Raw genomic sequence first — 23,238 nt, 5'->3', positions numbered from 1 at the left:
GATAATAAAACACTAATGTCTCTCTAATCTCACAGCAGCTCACCTGCAGCTCATAATGAAAACAAAAGCACTTTTATCTAATGAGTTTGTGTAACATTTTCTCCACAGTAAAATTCCCATAACCCATTTCTCATTTTGCCACCAAACCCACCCCAGGATGCCCTGAGTAAGAGACGAGCACATCAGACAGACGGTGGACTTCAGAACAGAGACGTCCTACTGAGTGAGGACAAACCAAACACAGCTGCACATCAGAACGATGTCTCTAACAACATTTAGACATTAAGTGTAGGCTGAAGGTAAAATTAATTCCTATTAGAAGAGAGATATATACTGGAGTCATACTGTGTCCCTTCTACTGACAGATCTATCAGCACTCTAAAACTAGAAACTTCAAAATGTCTGTGAAGCTTCTCAGTCAAAGCTTGATCCAAAAAGGCAACTGGACTTGGTTTGATTCTTAAAGACGTTTCACCTCTCCTCCGAAAGGTTTCATCAGTTCTGACCAGACTGGGGAAGAGCTCGAAAATATAAGCCTGTAACAGTCGTGGGTGTGCTAAGGTAGTCACAATAGATCCTAAGTAGGGTCTTTAGCCTACTTCCTGACAGTCGTTCAGGTCATGGGTTGTCTGTGGGTCGATGGGGTCACTTGATATCTGGTGTGAGTGTGGCCTACAGCTGTGTCCTGGCACAGAAAAGCTAGCTCCTCAGGCCAGGACTCAGCTGTACATCCACACCTCAAGGACAAGGGACCTTTGAGGACAGCAAGGTTCAGATCGTTGGTATTAAAGAGAGGGGTCAAGGAAGCCATCTATGTTAAACTTGAACATCATTCTCTTGATGGAGATGGTGGCCTAAGACACCATTTTTCTCCAACATACAACGCTGTCTTGAATTCTCTTTCAAAACAAGTAAGGCCACACTCACACCAGAAACCATGTCACAGGATATCGACCCTGTTTACAACCCTTTGTGACTACCTGAACACACCCCGCGACTGTAATACCTCTTTTTGACCAACGTGAACCGAGTTGTATTTCTGGGCTTGTGCTCGAGCAGTTTTGGAGCTGGTGGAACTCGTGAACCAACACGGCACCCGTTTATTTTTTCCAACTGCTCGAGGCCTTGGAAGAGGCACATCATGACGTCAGATTTACGTGACCGCCTTTCCCAGCAGCACTAGAGCAACCTTTCCCTCACAACAACGATTGGCAGACAACAGCAGCTTGTCTCCTCGGCTGACCACTGCTTTGCCTTGGAATCCATTAGTCTTTTTTATTTTTATTTTCAACTAATATTTTTGGCCTTTATTTGATAGGACAGCTGAAGAGAGACAGGGAATGTGGGGAGTAGAGAGTGGGGGAGGACATGCAGGAAATGGTCGACCGGCCAGGAATCGAAACCAGGGACCCCTGCGACGAGGACTGTAGCCTCTATACGTGGGGTGCTTAGACCGCTAGGCCACCAGCGCCCCGCATTAGTCTTTTAAAAAATTTTGTTGCAGGACAATGGTGGAAACATGTTTGGTTTGTGTTTTTGATCATGGCAACCCCGCCCTCGCCCCTCGCACCTTGTCACTGACGTAAGCGGTTTGCGGTTCTAGACCAGCAAAGAGTTGGAGCTGCTCCCCTGAACCGGTTCAACCCAGCAGGGAGCCAGTTCACTCGCAGTTGACACACAAAAAAAACGTTCTCAATTGAGCGCCGGCTCCGGACCGGCCCTGAAACTGCCTCTGTCGAAAAGGGGCATTAGAGACTTATATTTTCTAGCTCTTTCCCAGTCTGGTCAGATCTGAAGAAGTCTTTTCGGAGGAGAGGTGAAATGTCTTTAAGAATCAAACCAAGTCCGGTTGCCTTTTTGGATCAAGCTTTGAATGCAAACTTCAAACTTCCCCTGTCTGTATATATATATATATATTGTTTCTCACTGTTACTTTGATTAAGATAATGGGGAAAATGTTGTTGCACTTAAAATCAGACTACAACTGTAATTTTGGTCTTTTGTTTGTGGTCTATTTGCATCCATCTAAGGCATTTCTATACCTGTGTTAAAAATACTTCACCATTAAAAATGCAACATTAGTTTAATGTTAAGAAGCATGAACTCAATGACTCATTAATCTGCTGTCCCATATCTTAAGAATTTCCACTGTCATCAACACACAGAGGCCACCCAGGTATACATGTAATAAGATGCAGTGCCATCACAACAATCCCAGCTGACATTAAAACAGCTCAGCCATCACTGCAGAGATACAGTACAGCCATTGATTACTCTGGTTATGAAAGAGTCAAGTGAGAGTTAATTGGAGAGGATAAGAATGAACAGGTTCACTGAATGCCTCAGTGAAGCACGAGATGCATCTAAATGATGAAATGGAGGTTGATATGAAACAGACGCTGTACCTTCCAAACACTTAATTGCTGAGCGATACACGACGGAGACCGTGAGTCTATTTTTGGAAAAGGGCTCAATGGAGCAGACTCAGGAGGGCTATCAGGCAGCCTTAAAGCACTTACAGTACGCTGAGTGATAGTGGGAGTAGTGACAATAAATGAGCAGAAAACAGAGCGAGCGGAGAGCTAGGTGAGAGGTGTCAAAACACATAACGACTACACACCCACAAAGGACAAAACAGAAAAGAGACCACCCCATTAAAGACACCGTGAGACACTTTTGGACTTACACTTATTAGCTTTCTGGCAGAGAATTATAGAAGATTAATATTTCTCTCGGCGTACTGCTCCGTTAAATATGAAGCTGGAGCCAGGTGACAATTATGGTAAATGGACTCCACCTATATTTAGCGCCTTTATATCTTCTGACCTCTCAAAGAGCTTTAACATAAAGTGCCGCCGTTAACCATTTACACACACATTCACACACAGGACGCTGCCAACCTGCCCATTTCTAATATATTCACTCACACAGTTAGCCTTATTTAGAATTCAGTATCTTCTTCAAGGACGTTCGAACATACTGTTGGAGCCGGGGATCAAACCACCAGAGAAGACTCACTTCCTCTCCTGATCCACTGCTGCTCAAGTTTAGCTTAGCTTAGCATAAAAAACAGAAACACATGCAACCATATTAAATCTGGTCGTAAACACTGAATGGTATGTATCTTAATTTATATGAAGACAAACATTTATAATAGAATAATAAAAAAAACATTGTTTTACAGAGGCGTATTGCATTCATATGAGAAAAAAAATATGCTCTGTTTTTCTGAATTAACTGAATAATTATCTCAGAATTACAGAAAAAAATATTTTAAAAATAAATAAAAAAATCTTCTTTATTTTTCTGAATTAATGAAATAATTATTTCAGCATTACGGTAATTTTTTATTGAATAATAATTTAAAATATCTGCTGTTTTTCTGAATTAACGACATACCGCTTCGGTAAAAATGATGCTCTGTTTTTCTGAATTAACTGGATAATTATCTTGGAATTGCAGAAAAAAATATTCAATAATGTTTTAAAAAATCTTCTTTATTTTCCTGAGTAAATGAAATAATTATTTCTTTATTACTGTAATTTATTTCTGAATTTAAAAAGAATCTGCTCAGTTTTTCTGAATTAACGACATACCGTTACAGTAAAATCCCAACAGCACCCGAAGACAACACAAGGAAGTAAACATGCCCTGGTTGTTCAGATTAACCCAGTTTAATATACTTTAGATTTGAGACATTAGGAGATACTTGTGTCTTTAAGTAACATAGATGGTATTGTCAACTTTGTGCAGCACCTGAGGAATTTGTGGTTGTTTAGATGTAAGGCTTGTTCTGATCTACAGCATGTTGCAGCATGTCTCCAGGATCAACTCAGCAGGTATGGATGGCATGCTTCATGGATATACGGTTGATGCATCTGAAATGCGTTAAAGCTGGCTACATGGTGACAATCAGAAAATTGCTGAAAATACGGATCCTCACATAGTGAAACTGAGGTGCTGTTTATCTCGTTAATTCAGAAAAACAAAGCAGACTTTTTTTTTCTCATGTGAATGCAATATGCTTCTGTACTGTTTTAACCTCATTAAACAGAAAATCAACACGTTTACTCATTGGTATCTTTCCTGATTAAAGAACCCAGATATCAGGTGGATTTTGTTACCTGTGAAGAAGACAGGCTAAGTTCCCGTCTTTCACTCTTTGCCTCACAGTATATTTGATGAAACAGTGAGAGACAGAAAAAGGTGTTAATCTTCTTATCGTACTCTGCCAGGAAGCAAATAAAGCAGTCTTCTAAAAATGTCAAACTAATGTTTAAAACGACAAATTCATCACTAGAAAAAAAAAGAACAAAATAACATTTACATCTAAATCAATAACAGTCAACCCTCCGTGGATCCCTGAAGGCTGAGCTGAACGTATACATGTTTGAACAGTATTCGCTGCAGCATTCTGGGATCCGGCTTTGAACACTCGGAGAGCAGAGGCTGGGGTTGTACGAAAAGGGGGAAAAAGGTTTTCAGGTAAAACAGTGAGATCTGCTCTCTGAGGGTTGTCCGTCTCCATGGTAACACTCCATGGGCTGCAGGTGAGAGGTAAAGAGGGTCTGATTGGGCTAGCAGGGCTGTAGGGAAAGGGGCTATCAAACCTTTCACTTGCACACCCTGTGCATCATGTGGGAGCAATATAAAACGTCACAGATTTGGTGTTCTGTGCTTTGAGTTCTGGCTTTAGCTCACAGACTGGACTTAAAGAGAAGAGTCTCCAACACTTCTCATAGACATTCATGACTCAAAGTCTTTTTATAGATATCAGATATCATATTTCCATTAATTCCTCTCGGCTGTTAGCAGACAGAGACACTGTCTTTCTATCAGAGAGCAATCATGTGGAACATGGTTATATTTCTGTCAATGTGAGGGCAGTCTGAGGAATCACAGTAATATTGAGGGATGGCGCACATCTCTATCAGGTGCTGCATGGCCAGCAGTGCATACTAAACACCGACTCACTGAGGACATGCCTGAAAGCAAAAAACATGAGGATTACCAGGGATGAGCAGAGACTTCTGTTTGAAGATATGTGTCCAGACAGCGTTACAAAACGAGGCGTTCTGCCCTCCTTAGACTGTTAAATATGACCTTCTCACTGCTCAAAGTGATATATTGATCAACCTTTGCCTTTCAGTCTGCCTTTTTTTTTTCTTATGTTAGGTAGCCAAACAGTAGACGTTGTTAAAATAACCAATTTGGCTTGCAAATGAAACTCCCCTCTGCAAACAGTTGTAGCTGTTGCACAGCTTTGAGGGAGTTTTCCGAGGTGCACATTAGCCCCTGTTCAGTACAGCCCTGCCAAGTCAGAGAGGTCCCTTACCAGCCATGACTGAGACTCACTTGGGCGTGAGGCGAGGGTCTCCGTATGGTGCGTAGGGAGACATGTTTAAGAGGAACTCCTTGGGCGGGTAGGAGCTCCACCTCTGCTGCTGCACATTGCTGCTGTCGTTGTTATTCCAAAAGTCTCTGTCTAGATCACTGCAGCCAAACAAAGAGAGACGGGGAGAGGTGAGACAGGTAAGGGCAGTAAAGACAGCTCTAATGAAGAGTAATATGACAGACATGTTGAAGAACAAGGAGGGAATATGATGTAATAATACCTTCTCTTACATGTAAAGGTCAAAGAGAGATCTATAGTCTGAAAGTACACGGTTCTTTAAACATCACTGCTGAGCTCTTTCTTTATGAAAACAAATGGCACATGTTACATTACCTTCATCAAGGTTTCAAAGACACAACATAACTGTTTGGTAAGTTACACATCCAAGAACCTGGTAGTGTGAAATGTTTAGTGCACGATGAAACTCCCAAGAACAGAGAAATAAGAAATGACCTCAAGTTTTTACCGCAGTGTGAAGGAACAGGAAACAAATAAAACAGGAGGCAGAGAAATCAGAGAAAAACAAAAGCACAGGATTATTGGAGAGAAACACACACACATGACCTCTGAGGATAAAGTTTGTGAAAGCAAGTTCAACAGAAAAACACAAGCATTATGAATGAAGAACTGTAAACTGTCATTCAATGCCAAACCTTCAGCACATCTAACCTTAACTCGTACTTTGGAAAAAATAAAATCAAGGACCTCAGGGATTTAGAACGATAACAGAAAGTCTAAAATGATCACTACAGCTGCTACGGGAGACAGGGACAGGGGCGTGTATAGAGGGACGGCCAGGGTGGCTGTGCCCCCTTAGGTGCAATCTCAAAATCCTTAAACTTTGATTGGCCATTTGCCCTGTCAAAAATAAATGTATTATTTTAATGTTTAATACTGATTTTCATTTTTGATTATTTTATTTATTTTTAACTACTTTTTTTTTTTTTTATTATACATTGTCTACTTTTTTTTTTATATTTCTAGTCCTTTTATTTTATCTTCAAATTTTATCTATATTTTTTACTTATTTATTTGAACTATTTTTATCATATTTTGATGCTCTAACTCATTTTTATTGACACACATTTTATTATTGTTGGTGAGCATTAGTCTCTTCTTCAAAATCCTTGTTTTTAAAAAAATTTTTTGCCATTATTTATTATTTTACTTGTGCTTCTTTCTTGCTTTTCAATCGCTGTAAAGCACTTTGAATTGCATTTGATTTTAATGAAAGGTGCTATTAAATAGAACTTGATTTACTGATTGTCAGAGGCGGGATATTCTGTATGTTAATATCAACTATCAGGACTGTGTTGCATCAGGCTGCTAGTAATTCTATCTTTGTTTCAATGTAGCTCAATTTTTTTAGTTCATTTGATTGTAGAAAATTACTATTGATATATCTAATTAATGAGACTAGTGTGTAGGAAAGAAGTTTATGAAAATGTATTTCAGGTGATAAGACGGTGTGCAGGAGTTAGCTTGTCATTTTTGAGTCATGTTAGACAACCGTCTTTATATTGAGTCCTTAAAGCTCCTGTGAAGACTTTTTAGCTGGTCATGAAACAGACTGAAATCAACATTACTGCCTTAAAATGAATGAAAAAAGCAAACAAGACCATCAACGAGATATTCACGCTAATTTTAATGTCTGAAACCGCAGGTGGGGGAGTGAGTCAGACTAAGTGATTAGCTGCACAGTGTTGATACAGCTCTTTGCCACATGTTCACGTTAAAGATTCTTGGTAAGTGATATATTCGACTGTTTTAAGGGAAAAGGACAAAGGCAGTGAAGACCACTTTGTCCACAGGGGGCGCCAGAATCAACACAAATCAAAAAGTTTCTCACAGGAGCTTTAAAAAATGACTATTAAAAGATTTATGTTGGCCCCTTGTTGTGCTAGTTTTTAAACTTAGCTGTCAGAGTGGGAATGATCAGAGAATATAAGGTTAAATAAATGTTATATATTCATACTTTATGCTACCCTTGAATAAGACAGTGCCCAAGTTGGGTCACCTTACAGTTTATGCAAAAAAGTTTCCATAAAACTGTCATAAATGTGATTATTGTTCTAAGAAAGGTTTGAGTTTACTGATTTAGTTGTACTGGAATTTGATGGTAAATCCCTAAAATACCTGTTTGAAAGCAAACATGTCCACCATGCATCCATGGTAACATAAATCAATCCTTATTTATGTTCTCCAAACTGAATGTTCTGTTTTTGTTGTGCAGATAACTTAAGACAAACCTGGACCTTTCATTTTCTGTTCACTCATTCATAAACACATGCAAGTATTCCATAAAATTATATGGAGGTAAAGATTATTTAGTCCAGCCTTTAAAAGAGCGATAAACCAATACGACCCTGTCTTTATGGCATCATGTCACGTCGGACATTTTAGATCATGCACAAGATTAGCTCTCCAATCAGGAACCGGCTGTTAAAATGTGATACCACCCCACATCGTACATCATTTTCTTATACCTCCATTTAAGCCTCTCTGACACCTACTTGATGGCTTTATTTTCCCCTCGACCTCTCACTGATTCTGGAGAGCTGGCAGCCTCCACCCCGGGCTTATTCCTCTTCCCCTGCAGAGAGACAAGAGAGGGAGAGGACAGACAGCGATGGAGGAAGACAGATCTTAGAGCCGTGTCTTCATCATTGTTGACAAACACATTTTTGCAAGTCAAGTGCTCATTATGAAGGTGTTAGAGCAGCATCGGGTTACAAACATGCAGCAAAATAAGATAAATGAGGGGAGAAGCAACATTTGGTTTGAAGCCAGGACCAAAGCCTGCGTCTGAGGATCAAAACATGATGAAGGAACACTCAGATACAATGAGATGCACAAACACTCCCTCGCTCTTATATCCGTGGCACATGCACCAACATGTCTTCATACACAAAGGATGCTCACATGTTTGTTACACAATGCATGGAGTGAAATGTCACAGAAAGCTTTCTTTAAATCAAAACTAAACATCAGAAACATTTCTATTGGTGTTGACAATACACCTTTCTGTGTTTGGGGGATGAGGCGACAGCACAGCCACCGAGCCAAGGCACAGAGAAGCTGTGGCTACATCGTGAGCTATCGACTGATGTGTTCTGCTTTAAAAATTCGACTATTTACAAAGCTATGACAGCTTTAGCGTGCCTCTTAAAAGGCAATAAGAACAGTGTTGTGGTCGTGGTTTGGAGGCTTGTGTTATCTTTGTATTATTCCCAGAGCCAGACGACATTATGAAGAACCTTAAGATGGTTTGTGTCATCCAATTCAGCAGAAAGAAACACTCTTGGCTCTTACTGGATTCAAACCAGGAACCTTCTCATTGTAACACATGGTGCCGTAATAGCCAGACGTAGAGACACTGCTAGAGTGCTGGTTAGGTGGTTGGTGGAGCAGGTTCCCCATGTACAGAAGCTATAGCCCTTGTCGCACTGGTCAAAGGATCAACTCCTTTCCTCTCTCTCTCTCAAGCCCAGCTGCTGGTCGCTGTGCTTGAGATTTTGTAGTGGACTCCACACCCAGAGTTGTCTTTGGTATTTCAGAAAATGTAAGGGTTTTCAAAGTTCACCTCTGGCTCGATATCCGAACTGAAGGGATTTACTTTTTCAACAAGTTTGTAACTCAAATATTTGAGATGATGACTTTAAGAAGTTTTTAAATCTCGTTGGAGTTTTCTTCAATCAATCTTTATTTATGAATCCCCAAATCACAACAAATGTTATCTGAAGACGCTTTTACAAACAGAGCAAGTCTAAACCGTACTCTATGTTCTATTATTAACAAAGACTTGACGGCATAGCCTACGCCGGAGGTCTGCGTAGCTCCCGTACCTACACAGAGGCCTATGCACGTAGCTGATGTGCACCTCCTTAAATTTAACTATGCGTAGAATCGACGCGGACCGCAAGCCCTGTGATTGGTCCGCTCGGCGGCATCCCACATAGCAAAATTGGTCTGGCCCGGTTCTGGCCCACAATACACTTAGACTCGGCCAACATACCGCAAAGAATGACGGCCCTTAAGTGGCCCAGACATAGTTTGCCAGAGACGGCCCACACATGGGCCAGCTTAATCACAAGCTCAACCTTAATCGGCCCAGATGCGGCATGGATCTGGGCCACATACACAAAGCCACGATTGGGCCAGATGTGGCATGCCATCATATATACAATGCCATCATTGCAAGACCTGGTCCACATCTGGTTGACATACCACTTGCCATGCCAGCAGTCAGCCAACAGTGCTGGCTTGACGCCAGACCTATCAGACAAATTTTGCTATGTGGGATTGTATTTCCCGCATTTACAGCACTTCCGGGTTCCCCGCTCATCGGCCACACATCGGCTGTGTATTTCATCTCCTTCTCTCTATTCTTCATGTAATCATGTCTGTATGGTAAACAGCAACATGTATCAGCTGTAGATTAACATAACACGCTCTGATCCGCTGTGGAAAAGCAAACAGAGATCTTAGCGGGGCCAGAAGGAGGCAACCGGCTATCAAAGAGACCGCACTGCGCTCAAGCGTTTCGGCAGAGAATTGCTGCGTGACACGGACACATCGACGTACAAGTATGTAGCACTCATGTCCGCGTCAGCCCCTGCTGCGTAGAGTCGATGCAGAAGTATAAATCAGCCTTTAGACAGACATCTGCTGAGACCGTGTTGGGGTTGGAAACAGGGATAGAGGAGATGAAGAAAGAGAGATGAAAGTAGTGAGACTGTAAGTTCATTTATATTTAACAATTTTATCAACTGCTGGATTGCGATTCATCTATTTTCATGTAAAACTCTAGCTTAGTTGTACTCACAGCACCAGTGTTATTCAGAGCTATTTTAAGGATAAACAAGCTGGTTCAGAGAAAAAAATCTAACATAAGCAGCTGTGAGATAAAAATCCTGGTGTATATTATTCATCCTACTCTCTTTACTCTGCATTTCTTCACTTCATAATAGTCCATGCTTTCAACAGAGTGATATACTGCAGTTACCGCTATTGACCTCCATGTTTTTATTGAACTCTGTATTTACCGAACTCAGGAGGGTTATAACACGGAGCTCTGCTGAGTCATGCAGACCCTCTACTCTTACATAAGGTTTTCATTATCTCACAGCAAGGACATAAAGAGCACATGTGAGATTAAATCCACACATAAGGTCTTACTACAACACCGAGACCATCTTTGCATGACAAGTTCGCTGCATAATTAAGGAAACTACATTTTGGACTTGTTCCTGTTTGGAGATCTCAGCTACACAGCCATCTGTTGCTGTGTATAATTATCTACTTCATGAGCTTGACTGAGTTTAAACCGCATATGTCATATTTTCGATAAACATGCAGGACTTTGCAGACGACGCCCTCACATTGGTAATCGTTGGTACATCTTGCCAAAAGGGATAAAATGAAGCTGAAGCATACAGGTGGGGAACAAATCACAGCATGATGGAACTATTTTGGTCACATTGTGATGAGATTTATATAAGATTAATTTCTCGTGTTTAATAAGGAAGCTATTTACGTCTTTATGTAACTCATTATTGGTTTCTTGCTTTTCACAGCAGCCACTCTGTATGTTCAGCTCTTATCAGGAGCTGTTTGGTGATAAAGGTGTTTCCAGTTTCCCTCCTACACAATCAAACCCTGCTCCTTCTAATGTACAAAAACTATCAAACTTGCTGGTATAATAATTAATTACTTCCCTCTTTGAAGTGTCAATCTAACTCCTTCTCTCTGCCTCAAAATGGAGATTCTTTTGAGCAACGCCTTCTGCAAATAACCCCCTTGCAAACAGCTCCAGAGAGGAGAACAGTAGCAGGCATGATGATGCCAAAATTAAAGTGATTAAATCTGCCATTGCATGTTAATTAAGACAAGGAGGAGGGAATCTGTCTTTTAATGGTGGTTTTATGAATGTTTTTGTTCTGCTGTCTGCAATCAGCAGTGTGTACAAGTCGAAACAGCCCATTTTATAGAGGGCTCACAAAATGTAATGCATCGTATAACTTCCCTCACGCTTCTCTTGCAGCGCTGCAGGTTCAGCCCCCTCATCAGGAGTCCTCGCTGTGCAGTCACATCTTTTACAGTCACGTCACATGCAATAACTGTTTCCAGATCTCGCCCACAGGCTAGTTTTTGTTTTCACTCCACCTGACATGTCATGTCTTAAGACTGTTGGCAGATGCTGAAAAGATGAAGTCACATATAGAGGGAGAGCATTCAAGTTTAAAAGCCTCAGCTGAGCGTGTTTAAGTGACGGCTCTGACATCCATGCTGCAGTCATGTAGAAACTGACATGAAGTCTCAAAATGAGAACGGTCTGACTTCCTGATTTGCTGAGCTCACTGTTTTGTGATCCTTGAATTATTTATGAAAGAGAAGAGTCACATATCAGAGCCTGTCACTATGCATATATTCAGTGAGGAAGTTTAAAAGTAATCATGACATTATGACACCATGTAGAAAAACTGTTGTCTTTGGCTGAGCTGATATGAACGCCCCTTCTTGTGGTGTTAGCACTTTTAGAAGAGGGTGTTTTCTGTGAGCTGTGAGTTATCATGTGTTTGCTGACATACAGAAACAGAGTCATTTTTCAGAGCATCATAGGATTCAATGTTGTTAATTTAATGCATGGAGTTTTCCCTCTTCATTCAATTTCATGTCTGAGACAATCTTTCTCTTCAATTTATTTTATTAATTGAATTTTATTTTGCCAGGGACAGTGTGCAGCCAGTTAACCGCACCAGACTTAGCTTTAAGCTAATTTACATCATAGGTCCCTGGGCAGGAGACGGGGACAATGCCTCTGTTATAAATCGGTGCCATCTTTGATCTCTGTCATTTTGTCTTTGCCCGGGGCGGTTGTGGCTCAGTGGTAGAGTGGGTCGCCTCTCAGTCTAAAGGTTGGCAGTTTGATCCCAGCTCCTGCAGTCACATGCTTAAGTGTCTTCAGGCAAAACACTGAACCCAATATTACTCTCAGTGAGACAGACAGCGGTGTGTTTATGAAGGCATATGGGATTAGTCAATGCTGTTGATCTCCTCTCATCCTCCTAACATCCTTCATCTGTGAATGAATGTGGTGTGAATGAGTGAATATGATGAATAGTGTATAAGTAAAGCACTAAATAATTACAGTTCAATTACCTTAATTAAAACCACTATCTACATTACATTACTCACCAGCTAACTTGCTATATACACCTGGGTTTAAGGTCAAATTAATTTACTGTTTTAATATTTTACCCTCTCAAAAGTCCTTCTAGGGACAGGTGATGCATTCTCTACGAAAACTATGATACTTGCTGTTCTCAGTTTGTCTATGTATGCTGTGTCTGTCCCTAATACATAAACCATTAATACATAAACCATTAATACATAAATTAAAAAAAAGGATTAAATACAATTAAATAAAGTAAAATAAAATAAAAAATAAAATAAAAAATAAATAGAATAAAATAAAAAATAATTCCTGAAAATAAAAGGTCATACGTCACCATCAACACTGAAAGGATAAAAAGATAAAAATACACACATTTCTTTTCTGTATTTCATGAAACTATCACTCTTGGATCATGGAGGTCTGTATTTCAGGTCTTTAGGTGCGGCCAATTTAAGTCTTACTAAAGGAAATTCAGGCCAGGGCTTTTTCCTTCACTTGCTAGTCTTTGTTTTAAGTCCTACAAGCATTCTGAGATGTGGGGTTGGAGTGACAGAAATGTGACGCCTCAGACTAACCCTTATCAATAGATATCTGCATGAGAGAGTGTTGATAAGTTTGCTGAAAAAGCTGCTCCAGACAACAACAGAAGTTTTCATAGATTTTTATTTTGGACCTCCTCTCTTAGTTTTTTCTCCCATGACGCCTGCTCAAAGATAACTGGTCAATGTTTCTTGCAAAATGAGAGATAACAAGAAGTCTTATCCCTCGCACCTCACAGTCTGTATTCATGTGCAGAATTCTAATTATAGAGCTGAACCAACAACCAGTGCTGTCATTTTATAATGAGGAGAACTCCACTTTCAGTTCCTTTAATGTCCTTCTCACTATCGTCTCACTATCTTTCTTGATAAGAGAAAAACAAATGTTTATTGCTGAGGCTGATGTTTGTTTTTACATGACTGAATCTCCTTTTGGACCCTGATTGAAGATTTGTTGGTTGAGAGATTTGCTGCTTACTGTTGAACTTGATGATGAATGCCATATCTTGTTTTCAATAAAGGGTTTTAAGCAGCTTGAAGCCTGGAGGCTTTCAGACAGAGCAGAGCTGAACATTTATGTAAAAACAGCTTTCAGTATCCTGCAGTGTTGCACTGTATTCATCTCTGATGCATCCACAATACGCTCTGTTATTCATCATGTCACATATCATGTGTCCAGCTCGGCACAAACGTTTCAAACAGAACACAAAGCTTCAGGCCAGGTCTCAGCTGTAACTATATTCAGCTACTCCACTGTAAACACACACTGTACCCAGTTTACACACAGGACAGAATAATATTAGATTCAGGGTCTCAGAGAAGGATGGATTTCTAGCAGAGGAGAATATGCTATCAAGTGCTGCTCATCTATCATTAAAGAGAATCATAAAATCTTGAGGAGGCAGCAGAGGAGAGGGTGGAGAAGGTAGGGATGGTGGGAGGATGAGAAAAGCAGAAGAAAGGATGGAGAGGACGGGGAGGTGCGGGTTGACAGAGTCGAAGGGGGCAAGTGAGAAACAGGAAGGGACATTAAAGAGAATCCAGAGCAGTGGAGGCGTTATAGATCGACTTAAAGATGTCACATGAGATGATCTGCAGATTCAAGAACATTAGTTGTGATCATGCTCTCCTCTGAAGCGTGCCTCTTTCGTTCTGCTGCCATTCTTTTTGTCACCAGCGAGCTTCCAGTTTCACCTTCTCTTCCTGCCAGTCTGTGTTCCTCTGTGGCTGATTCTGCCTCTGCCTCCCTCTTCCCACCTACTCCCACTCTCCTCCCCCTTACACTCCCATGAAACAGCCAATGGCATAAAACCAGCTCCAGACAGCTTCATCTCTCCTGGACCACTTGCTCATATCTATTCTATTTTATGGCCAGAAATGTACCATTCATATGTACATAATTTAAGTGATTTATCTCTTTAATATCCTAATCCATAAAAGCCCCGCTTTATAAACCCTCATTCTCTCAAATGATGTCCATAAACTGCTCATTTGTGATCCCAGTTACTTAAATGTTACTGCCGTCTGGATCAGGAGGAGGAAACTGAAGCACTCCGGTCAAGGAAAAGGTTAAATGTTAACAATTAAAGCAATGAAGTCAAGCATAACTACAAAGTAAAGAAAACATTGAGTTGAAAAACAGCTCCGTATCACTTCCAAGGCCAATCATTTAGCTGCTTTACTTTGAAATACGACTCTTTTTCTCCCTTTAGTTTGTTTGTTAGGTTTGTACACCCCTCATCTAAAAATCTGGAGAACCAAATACTTTCTTGCAAGACTCAATAAATGCTTGAATCACTTTTTCCTCCTGATTGAAATGACTCTTAAAGCTTGTTCCCTTCAATATTAAGTCTTATTATGTGTAATGTCAAAACCCAACTGTGAGCACAGCAGCTGTGCAGCTCAGGAGCAGATGTTCAGGTTTCAGGATACTTAAAAGGTAGAAAGTACTTTTCATCATCTTTACACTGCAAAAACACCAGTCTGGATATGTGGGTATTTGTCTTAATAGAAGTCAAACATCTCATTACACTTCACACTAAAAAAACAGATTCCTTACATAAGATATATTTATCTAAATTGATAAAAATGTGTTTTTAAAAGAGGATAAAAAATGTGCCAATCTGATCTCCTTGGAGGTCTGGTCACCTTTGGTCCTCAGCCTCGGCTGAAGACCTCAGGTTACGACTGGGCACGTATGGGGTGAGGAGATCAGAAATGTAGTGGGGTGCAAGTCTAGAGCGTGCTTTAAAAGTCACAAATCTTAAAATCAATTCTAAAAATTATTGTATTTAAGGTTTGATCTTGCGTTGCTTTTGCTGCTAAGCATTAGTCACTGTTGTTGTTTTGGGAATCAAGTATTAAACAAAGCCTGGTAATAAGTAATATAACTGGGTACTAAGACATGCATAAGGACTACTTATTTAAAAAACCTATCAAGATAGAATTTATATTTTCTGGTCTTGCCCCCTTATTAAGCCTTATTGAAAAGAAGTAGCAACAATTATCTCACAAACTCTCAGTCTCATCATTAGTACAACATTCATCTTGCTTTACCTCGAACATATCCCTGATGGATTGAGTAAATTCGATGCCTACCTCCTCAAGATTTTGCTGGCCATTACAAAACTTTGGCTTCAGAAGAAGTGCCCAACTGCTGGTATCTGCATTAATATTGTAAAACAACTACATCTTTGAGAGCAAATGACCTTTTCCATACAGCTCCATAAAGAACTGTGGGGAAAACGATGGGAGAAATGGTGTATTTATTTAGCCAGGGAAAATAATTCATCATAAATACTGTATGTATGTTGTTTTTTTAACTATTTTTTTCAGTGTGTAAAGTGTTTGTTATTTTATTATGATTCTTTTATTGTATTCTATTTTTTTCTCTCACAGCGTTTTATGTTCTGTGTGTTTTAACTTATTTTACCTCACAGTGCTGCACCTTGCTAAACTTGATTGTTTTTTTGAATGTGATATATAAATAAAGTGGATTGGATTAGATGTATGTTCCAAAAAAAAAAAGAGGAAAAAAAAGTAAAAAGACTTCCTCATTAAAATATATAGTAGTAATATTAGTACAGTCCTGAGGTTTGTTTTTATTAGAATCAATTAAGTCCTTATTTTTGGTTGTAATACCTTAACATAGGATTTTAATCTAGACTTCTCAGGTCAGCATGCTATGAGATATTTTGAGTTATACAGAAGCACTCTGCAGGATTTGAGTGTTTTGCAGTGTATGTTGTATCTCTGTTACATTCAGGTGAGCGGGGACAGTAATCTGCAAAAGCAGACGTTGGACTGCACGACAGCCTGTTGCCGTTTGGCTTGGAGTGTGATGTGTGGCTCGCTCCAAGCCACTTTCTTTGTTTCCTGTTTAGAGAGGCAGGGCTGCGGACAAACACCTGATTATTTTTTCAGTGCACACAAAGAGTGAACAGCTAGCAGACTGAGAGGAGATATTCACTGAATTGGACAAAAAAAAAAAAGGAGTACTGGATTAGATTCACATTCCCCACCTGCATAACTTCACAAGCATGCTTACACACAGACTGGGAGCCAGGTGTGTGGGAATCTGGATACAAACATGAGCCAGTACTAGCACAGTGTCCCAGATGAGCTTCAAAATCAACATGCAGGCTACCTTTTTTGTTTCTAGGTACTTGAATCTAACATCATTGAAAACTAATTACAGATTTTTGCTTGGAGTACTTTTGGGCTGTTAGACAAAGTACAACATTATTTAGTGGCATACTTTTTTTTTTGATTTCTCACACTTTGACTGATTAACAGAGAGATCAATCCATTTTTTTTTTACAGATCAGGAAAATAAGCTATTTCAGCAACGACAAAAACAACAACTCCTCCCTCTGATCACTGAACAATAACCTATACTCTGCAATATACTTACCACATTAACATCCTTGTATATATATCTCCTTCATTCCCAGCGCTTTTGTACATAGCTAATTCTAACTATTCTCGCGTATACTTTATTATTCTATTCTATTTTATTTTATTTTATCTTTATTTTATTTTATATTATTAGGGCCCTAAAAATGTGCTCAGTAGCGCCCCCTAGAGTTTTCAAAAACACCTCCCCATAGAGGTTATTTTGAGCTACATGCTTGAAAAAGAATATGCATATTCATGGCATCAGGACGCACAAAAAAGCATCTCACACCCATATCCGAAATTTAACAGGAAGAGCGCCACCTAGCTTTGAAAATTCAAAATGGCGCCCAAATAAGGGTGCATACTTTTGACATCTCGTCCTAGGGTTTTTCTCTATTTCAGTCCAAAAAAGGCTCATTCTGGAGTAGACACATTGACGAATCAAATTTTTTACAGGCATACCGTTCAGACTAAAATTGTGGGCGTGGCTGGCTTTCAGGGGGTGCATCAAATGCACATACAACTTTGAATGTAAAGAATGATGCCCAAATAAGAGTGCATACTTTTGAGAACTCATCCTTGGGTTTTTCTCCAATTTACTCCCAACAAGGCACATTCTATAGCAGGCACATTGATGATCTAAAATGATTAGAGGCATGCTGTTCAAATGAAAATTGTGGGGGTGGCAGACTATCAAGTTTGGAGGTTTTCTTGGCAATCTGCCAAAAACTTGAAACATTAGCAACACCTAAGGGACACAAGCAGTATATACTCTCAGATCTTGCTTTAACATCATGTGGTGGCTTATATCAGGCGGTGGTTTACATGTGGCGGTGGCTCACATAGGTTGTGGCTGCAGGTGTGCGAGGGCCCGTTCATCGCCGCTTGCGGATTTAATTTCTGTTTATATCTTATTTAATTCCTTCTATAAATATTTTGAATTTCTTATATACTTTTTATAAGAGCTCTGTAATGACCGAATTTCCCTCCCCGGGATAAATAAAGTATTTTTGATTCTGACACTGTGCTTTTCATTCTGTCACCTCTTACACATTTCATCTGCTTTTTTTTCCTCTACCTGTGTGTTTCGTATATTTATCTAACCTTTCTGAGTTCAACACACAAACATCAGATTACAATATGGAAGATTAAAAACAAGAGACAAGGACTCTGAAGGGGAAGCTACAGCGGGGACGAGAGAAGAGAGGGACAATCCAGGAAAGAGAAAGCAGACACGTTCTGACAAGGACGAGGAGATAAAGTGACAAAGGGACAAATACGAACCAGACTATTTGGTTTAAAAGAAGAGGAGGAGTGAAACGAAAACAGACACAGACATAGATAAAACGAGGGCAAAACAAATAGGAAGTGGGTTTGTTTGTCAAGTTCAGTGGGTTTTTGTTGCTGTGAGCTAATAATAGCGCTGTGGATTTGAAAGTGCACTCAACATACTTAACTCAACTGGTAAGCGGCTATGAATGCAAATATAGCAAACAGTGTCATTTAGCATTTTGCGATTTTTCCTCTGAATAAGCAGCTTGTGTATTGTTGATAAACTGCTAAGCTGCAGTCCCTCCTCAAACAGAGGGACGGGCAGATATGAGAGAGGGGGACAAAGGGTTGACAGATGTAGGAAATGCCAATGTATAGAGAGAATAACCGTTCCTCAATCAGCAGCCAGTAGCTCTGAGAGATGCTCATTATCATATGAATCATTAGCATGGCGCTAAAGGCCGGAGGCACGCAGCCATGATGCACAAAGCTCAGAGCGCACAAAGCCATGTTTACAGAGAGCACTAAGGTCTCTGATCATGTTTGCTGTCATGGCCAAACATACAGCATCTCTCTGCTGCTGTGCCCACAGAAGAAGAAAAAAACACTCTTACACGACACACACCGTCACACACAGGGCAGGCAATCACTGTATACATTCAATCCAAGGTCACAAAGTCATCAAAAGAAAACCTGACTGCCCACACAGCTGTAATTCATCTCAGCCATGAACAATGGTGTTTGGCCAGAGACGTGTTGGAAAAGAACATGAGAGTGGAGAGAGATGTGTTTTCATGAGAGCTTTCTGCCCTCAGTCACAGGCTGAGTATTAAACCTCCACACTGAAATGTGTCTTTAACACTGAGAGTCAAACACCTCAAAGTACAGACAGCTGGCAGGAATATTGAGTGTTTTTTATTAAACCAATGCTTTTTCCTGAAAACTTCTAACCCTCAAAAGTTCTGCTTCAACATAGTCCAAACTACACGATAATGGGCTGATTTCCCCCTTTCGACAAAAGTCAGACGAGGCCCAATTACCGGATGGTCTCCTGTAGTGTGAGGTGTGTTGACTGATATGTTCATGTTCAATAGCCACGGTTACATTATGTTTTTTAATTCAGAATTAATTATTCAGAATTAAATCATTCGGAATTAAAGTATTCTCCTTCGTGTTTACATGGAAATAGTAATTCCGAATTGAGATTTACATGGAAAACACGTTTAATCGTCTTTATTCAATTCCGCTTAAGGTCTGGGGGTTAGGAAGGGTTCTGATTGGACAGGGGCGGGCATGACTTATTTACGTCTAGCGGAAGAAAACAGACTCCAGTTCCTGCTTCTTTTATTTTCGGTTACAACATTGGAAGACCACACAATAAGTACAATTTTCGCTTTGATTTTGATTATAGTTTTGAATAAGCAGCTTGACACAAACATACTGCTTCACTTTCGTCAGCTGAGGAGGAGAAGAGAGATAGAGGACCGGAGAAGGGAGGCGGAAGAACACGCTTTGGCAAATCAAAGCCAACGGTTAGTGCAACGGCTGCTAAAAAGGTTTAAAAAGTTTAAACTCTTTAAAAAGGTCCACATTTTTAATGCTTCTGTCCATCAACTTTTTTCATGTGTACTGTCCTCCTAATGGTGTAGCCTAACCAAAATTAGACAGCCAGCCTAACTCCCTGAATATACAACACGAGAGTCAGGATGTAGCGTTCTAGCTCCAGTTTTAATTCGGACTCTTGATGAGCATGTTGGCAAACAAAAGGAGTAAAACTGTAAACGATAAAAAAAGGACACTGGGTTACAAGTTAAGACCAGTAAAGTACACAAATGTTTTTCTTAAACATATACAATATCCAAAATCACACAATAAATGCTGCTAAGACATGATGCATTTACCATTTAAAAATAAAATCACCTATCAGCCATAAACTAGCATTGATTCTAGAACGAACATAAAAACATCCCATCTTCAACAAATATTAATCGATTCTGTAAGACACACATTCAAACATCTAAAAAATACGTACAGGCAATGCTTGCGATGGCCTACTTCAAAAGGATTGCAACTGATTGTCCAGCAATACTGAGATCAACTGATCCTGCTCCCTAACTCTCAACTGCCATATTATGTCGATCGGTGGGCGGAACTAACCCAGCAGCATGAACTGCTTGCAGGGCAGAACATCATGATATCCATTTCTTCTAAGGCTCCTATTAAATAAATACTCTCGGCTCGAGTCCAGTGCTTGCTTCAGGCGGGCATCTTGAAATATGTGCCCGCCAGCGTCGGATATGTGCGTCATCGCGACAGGAAAAGGGAACGAGCATGCGCAGAATGACCGGAATTAATTTAAAGCGGAATGAACGTATACATGATCACGGAATTATTCAATTCGGATTTAAAATCAGAACAAACCAGACACTTACTTCGGATTTAATTTTAATTCGGATTGGTCATTTTTAAATCTGAATTAAAGAGGAATTAAAAGTCTCATGTAAATGTAGCCAGTGTTTGCAGTCAGAAATCCTGTTTTGTTTTGGTCTTGTGGAACAGAGCAACAGCCAATCACGAAACAAGCTGACTGAAGAAGGACACACAACAGACGCAGCAAAGACAGAAATAGAAAACGTGAAGCACAAACTTAGATGAGCATCAGATATAGTGAACCAGCTTGCTGCTTTGTGGTGACAACACAAGTGTTTACACAATGTGTTTGGTGAAAAATGCCACGATCAAACTGACGAGGAGAGGAGTTGTTACTTTATGAAGGTACTAGAAATCTAAGCAGCTCGCAACAGTTAGCTCCCTTATTCCGCCATGTTTGTTTACTTTTAAATTTTATATGACCGCAAAATATTAGACATGATTCTCAGTTCTGGGATTCAGGACTCTGGTTGCTGGTGAAGAGGATCTTTTTATGAGTGATGTGCTGTCTTGGCAACCTTATTGCACACAACACACTAGAGAAACAAAATTGTTAAATCTAACATTTTAGTCTTCATGTGTGGGCTGTTTTAGATTTTTTTTTAAAAATCCATTAAAATTATTAAGATTTTTGAAATCCTTGAGTGTGTCCGGGGTAATGTTGTGAGAAGGAATTGGGGAGTTGGGATTCTTTTGTGAAATAAAAAGATAATTTTGTGGCAAAGACATTTTCTAAGTGTTACAAAAGGGTGTTCAAAGTAAACAGAACAATGATCATTTTTCTTATCAATTAATTACATTGTTTGACAAATCCTGCTCTTAAGAAACAAAGGATCTAAAATTCCCATGTTACTTTCCAAGAGTCAAAGGATACCTCTTTAAGTGTCTTGTTTTGTCTGATCAATAGTCTACAACTCAAGTAAACCCTTTAAAAGCTTACAAAAGAGTGTTTGGTTTTCACTTCTGTCAACCTGCTAACCCACCATTTCACTGTATCGTGTTTTTATAAAAACCCTGTAAGTGTTGTGGTGGGCAGAGGACCTCAGTCAAGGTGAACTTACTTTCTCTAAAAAGGAGAAGGCTTCGCACATCAACTTTAAAAGACAGATGCGTAGGAGAGAAGTGAGAAGAAGCTCACAAGATTTGAGATACAAGAATCCCGTACACTGTCCAACTTGATGAAGATCTAGCACAAAAATGTTGAAAATAACAAAAATAAATGTCTTTTATATGCAAGTTGGACAGTGTGCGGGATTCTTGTAAATCAAAATTACTTTCTCTGAAAGACTTGAGTAGGACTTCATGGCATCTACAGTACTGAAGAGGCTGCAGAATGTGACCTATATGAAACCTGATATCTGGAAGAATTAAAACCACTTAAATCAAGGCTATAGACCTCTGCATAAATGTGAACTGGATGAGCCTCTGGGAGACATCCAGAGATATGCATTGTAATGTTGGATCAGTCAGCCTTGAAGTTAATGTGTCTTACAAAAGATGTTTTTTCAAAGTCACATTTGAGGGCACTAATAAAGGAATCTACTGTCAGCCTTTTAACTCATCCCAAATTATAGATTGTAACAGAAACCCCACCTCTGACAAGGCAAACAGCCAATCATTGTTTAGGATTTTGGGGTAGCCCCTGGGGTAGCCAATTGGATTTTAAGGGGTGCCAGTGCCACCCTTGGCCACCCCTCTGGACACGCCACTGCATACGGGGTGACTGAACAAACATGGTGTTCTCTATGTATGATACCGTCTACTAAAGGACAAATAAAGGGCTCATTATAAGATAACAATGTGGGGGATTCAGCTATTATTTTTTGCCTTTGATGGATAGGACGGCTGAAGAGAGACAGGAAACGTGGGGAGCAGAGAGAGGGGGAGGACATGCAGCAAATGGTTGAGGTCGGGAGAGGAACCTGGAGGACTTTAGCCTCTGCACATGGGGCACACACTAAACCGCAAGGCTACCGCCACCCCTATTCTCTTCTATAACACTAAAAACTTCCCTAATGGATAAATAGATATGTCCTGATAGATTTCACCGTCTGTTGTGATGGATCCTTGAAGATGAACTGAATGTTAAACATCCAAACTTACCAGTTTACGTTGGCACCATGTGCAGACGCCACATAGAGCTACCAGCCAAACTGCACACACGACGACTGCAACAGACACCAGGAACACGCTGAGGGACACCGAGCCTGAGGAGAGAGAGACACAGAGGGGACAGTGTTAGTGTATTTAATGTAACACTTGAGGTTCTTGTGGTTTAAAGTGTTAAAGGTCACTGTCCTACTATTCACACGTTTTGTTGTGTCAGAAAATAAATACTAAGTAAGACGAATCTCTTTGTTCGAAAGAAGCATATAGGTATAATGAGGAGCAAAGCAGTGTAATGTGCTTTTATTATTTCCTTCCTACACCCATTCATCCCTGTCATCTGACATCTGTCGTCAGTAAGACAGAGAGAGAGAAAGAGATGTAGCACGTGGTAGAGGGCTCTGAAACTGCTCCTTGTTCAT

General features: G+C 40.0%; 1 protein-coding gene across 1 annotated transcript in view; it reads right to left on the bottom strand.

Annotated features, from left to right (window-relative positions):
* LOC117810456 overlaps nucleotides 1–23,238 on the bottom strand; it is a 44,454-nt gene extending 21,216 nt beyond the window's left edge. The window contains exons 1-4 of the mRNA XM_034680303.1: nucleotides 23,205–23,238; nucleotides 22,814–22,917; nucleotides 7,909–7,988; nucleotides 5,356–5,493 (exon numbers count right to left, since the gene is read on the bottom strand). Of these exons, the coding sequence (XP_034536194.1) occupies nucleotides 5,356–5,493; nucleotides 7,909–7,988; nucleotides 22,814–22,917; nucleotides 23,205–23,238 (356 nt within the window). The remainder of the gene's footprint in view (nucleotides 1–5,355; nucleotides 5,494–7,908; nucleotides 7,989–22,813; nucleotides 22,918–23,204) is intronic.

Source organism: Notolabrus celidotus, chromosome 3 (assembly GCF_009762535.1).
Source record: "Notolabrus celidotus isolate fNotCel1 chromosome 3, fNotCel1.pri, whole genome shotgun sequence".
Classification (NCBI taxonomy): domain Eukaryota; kingdom Metazoa; phylum Chordata; class Actinopteri; order Labriformes; family Labridae; genus Notolabrus; species Notolabrus celidotus.
This window is presented reverse-complemented; position numbering and strand designations above follow the sequence as displayed.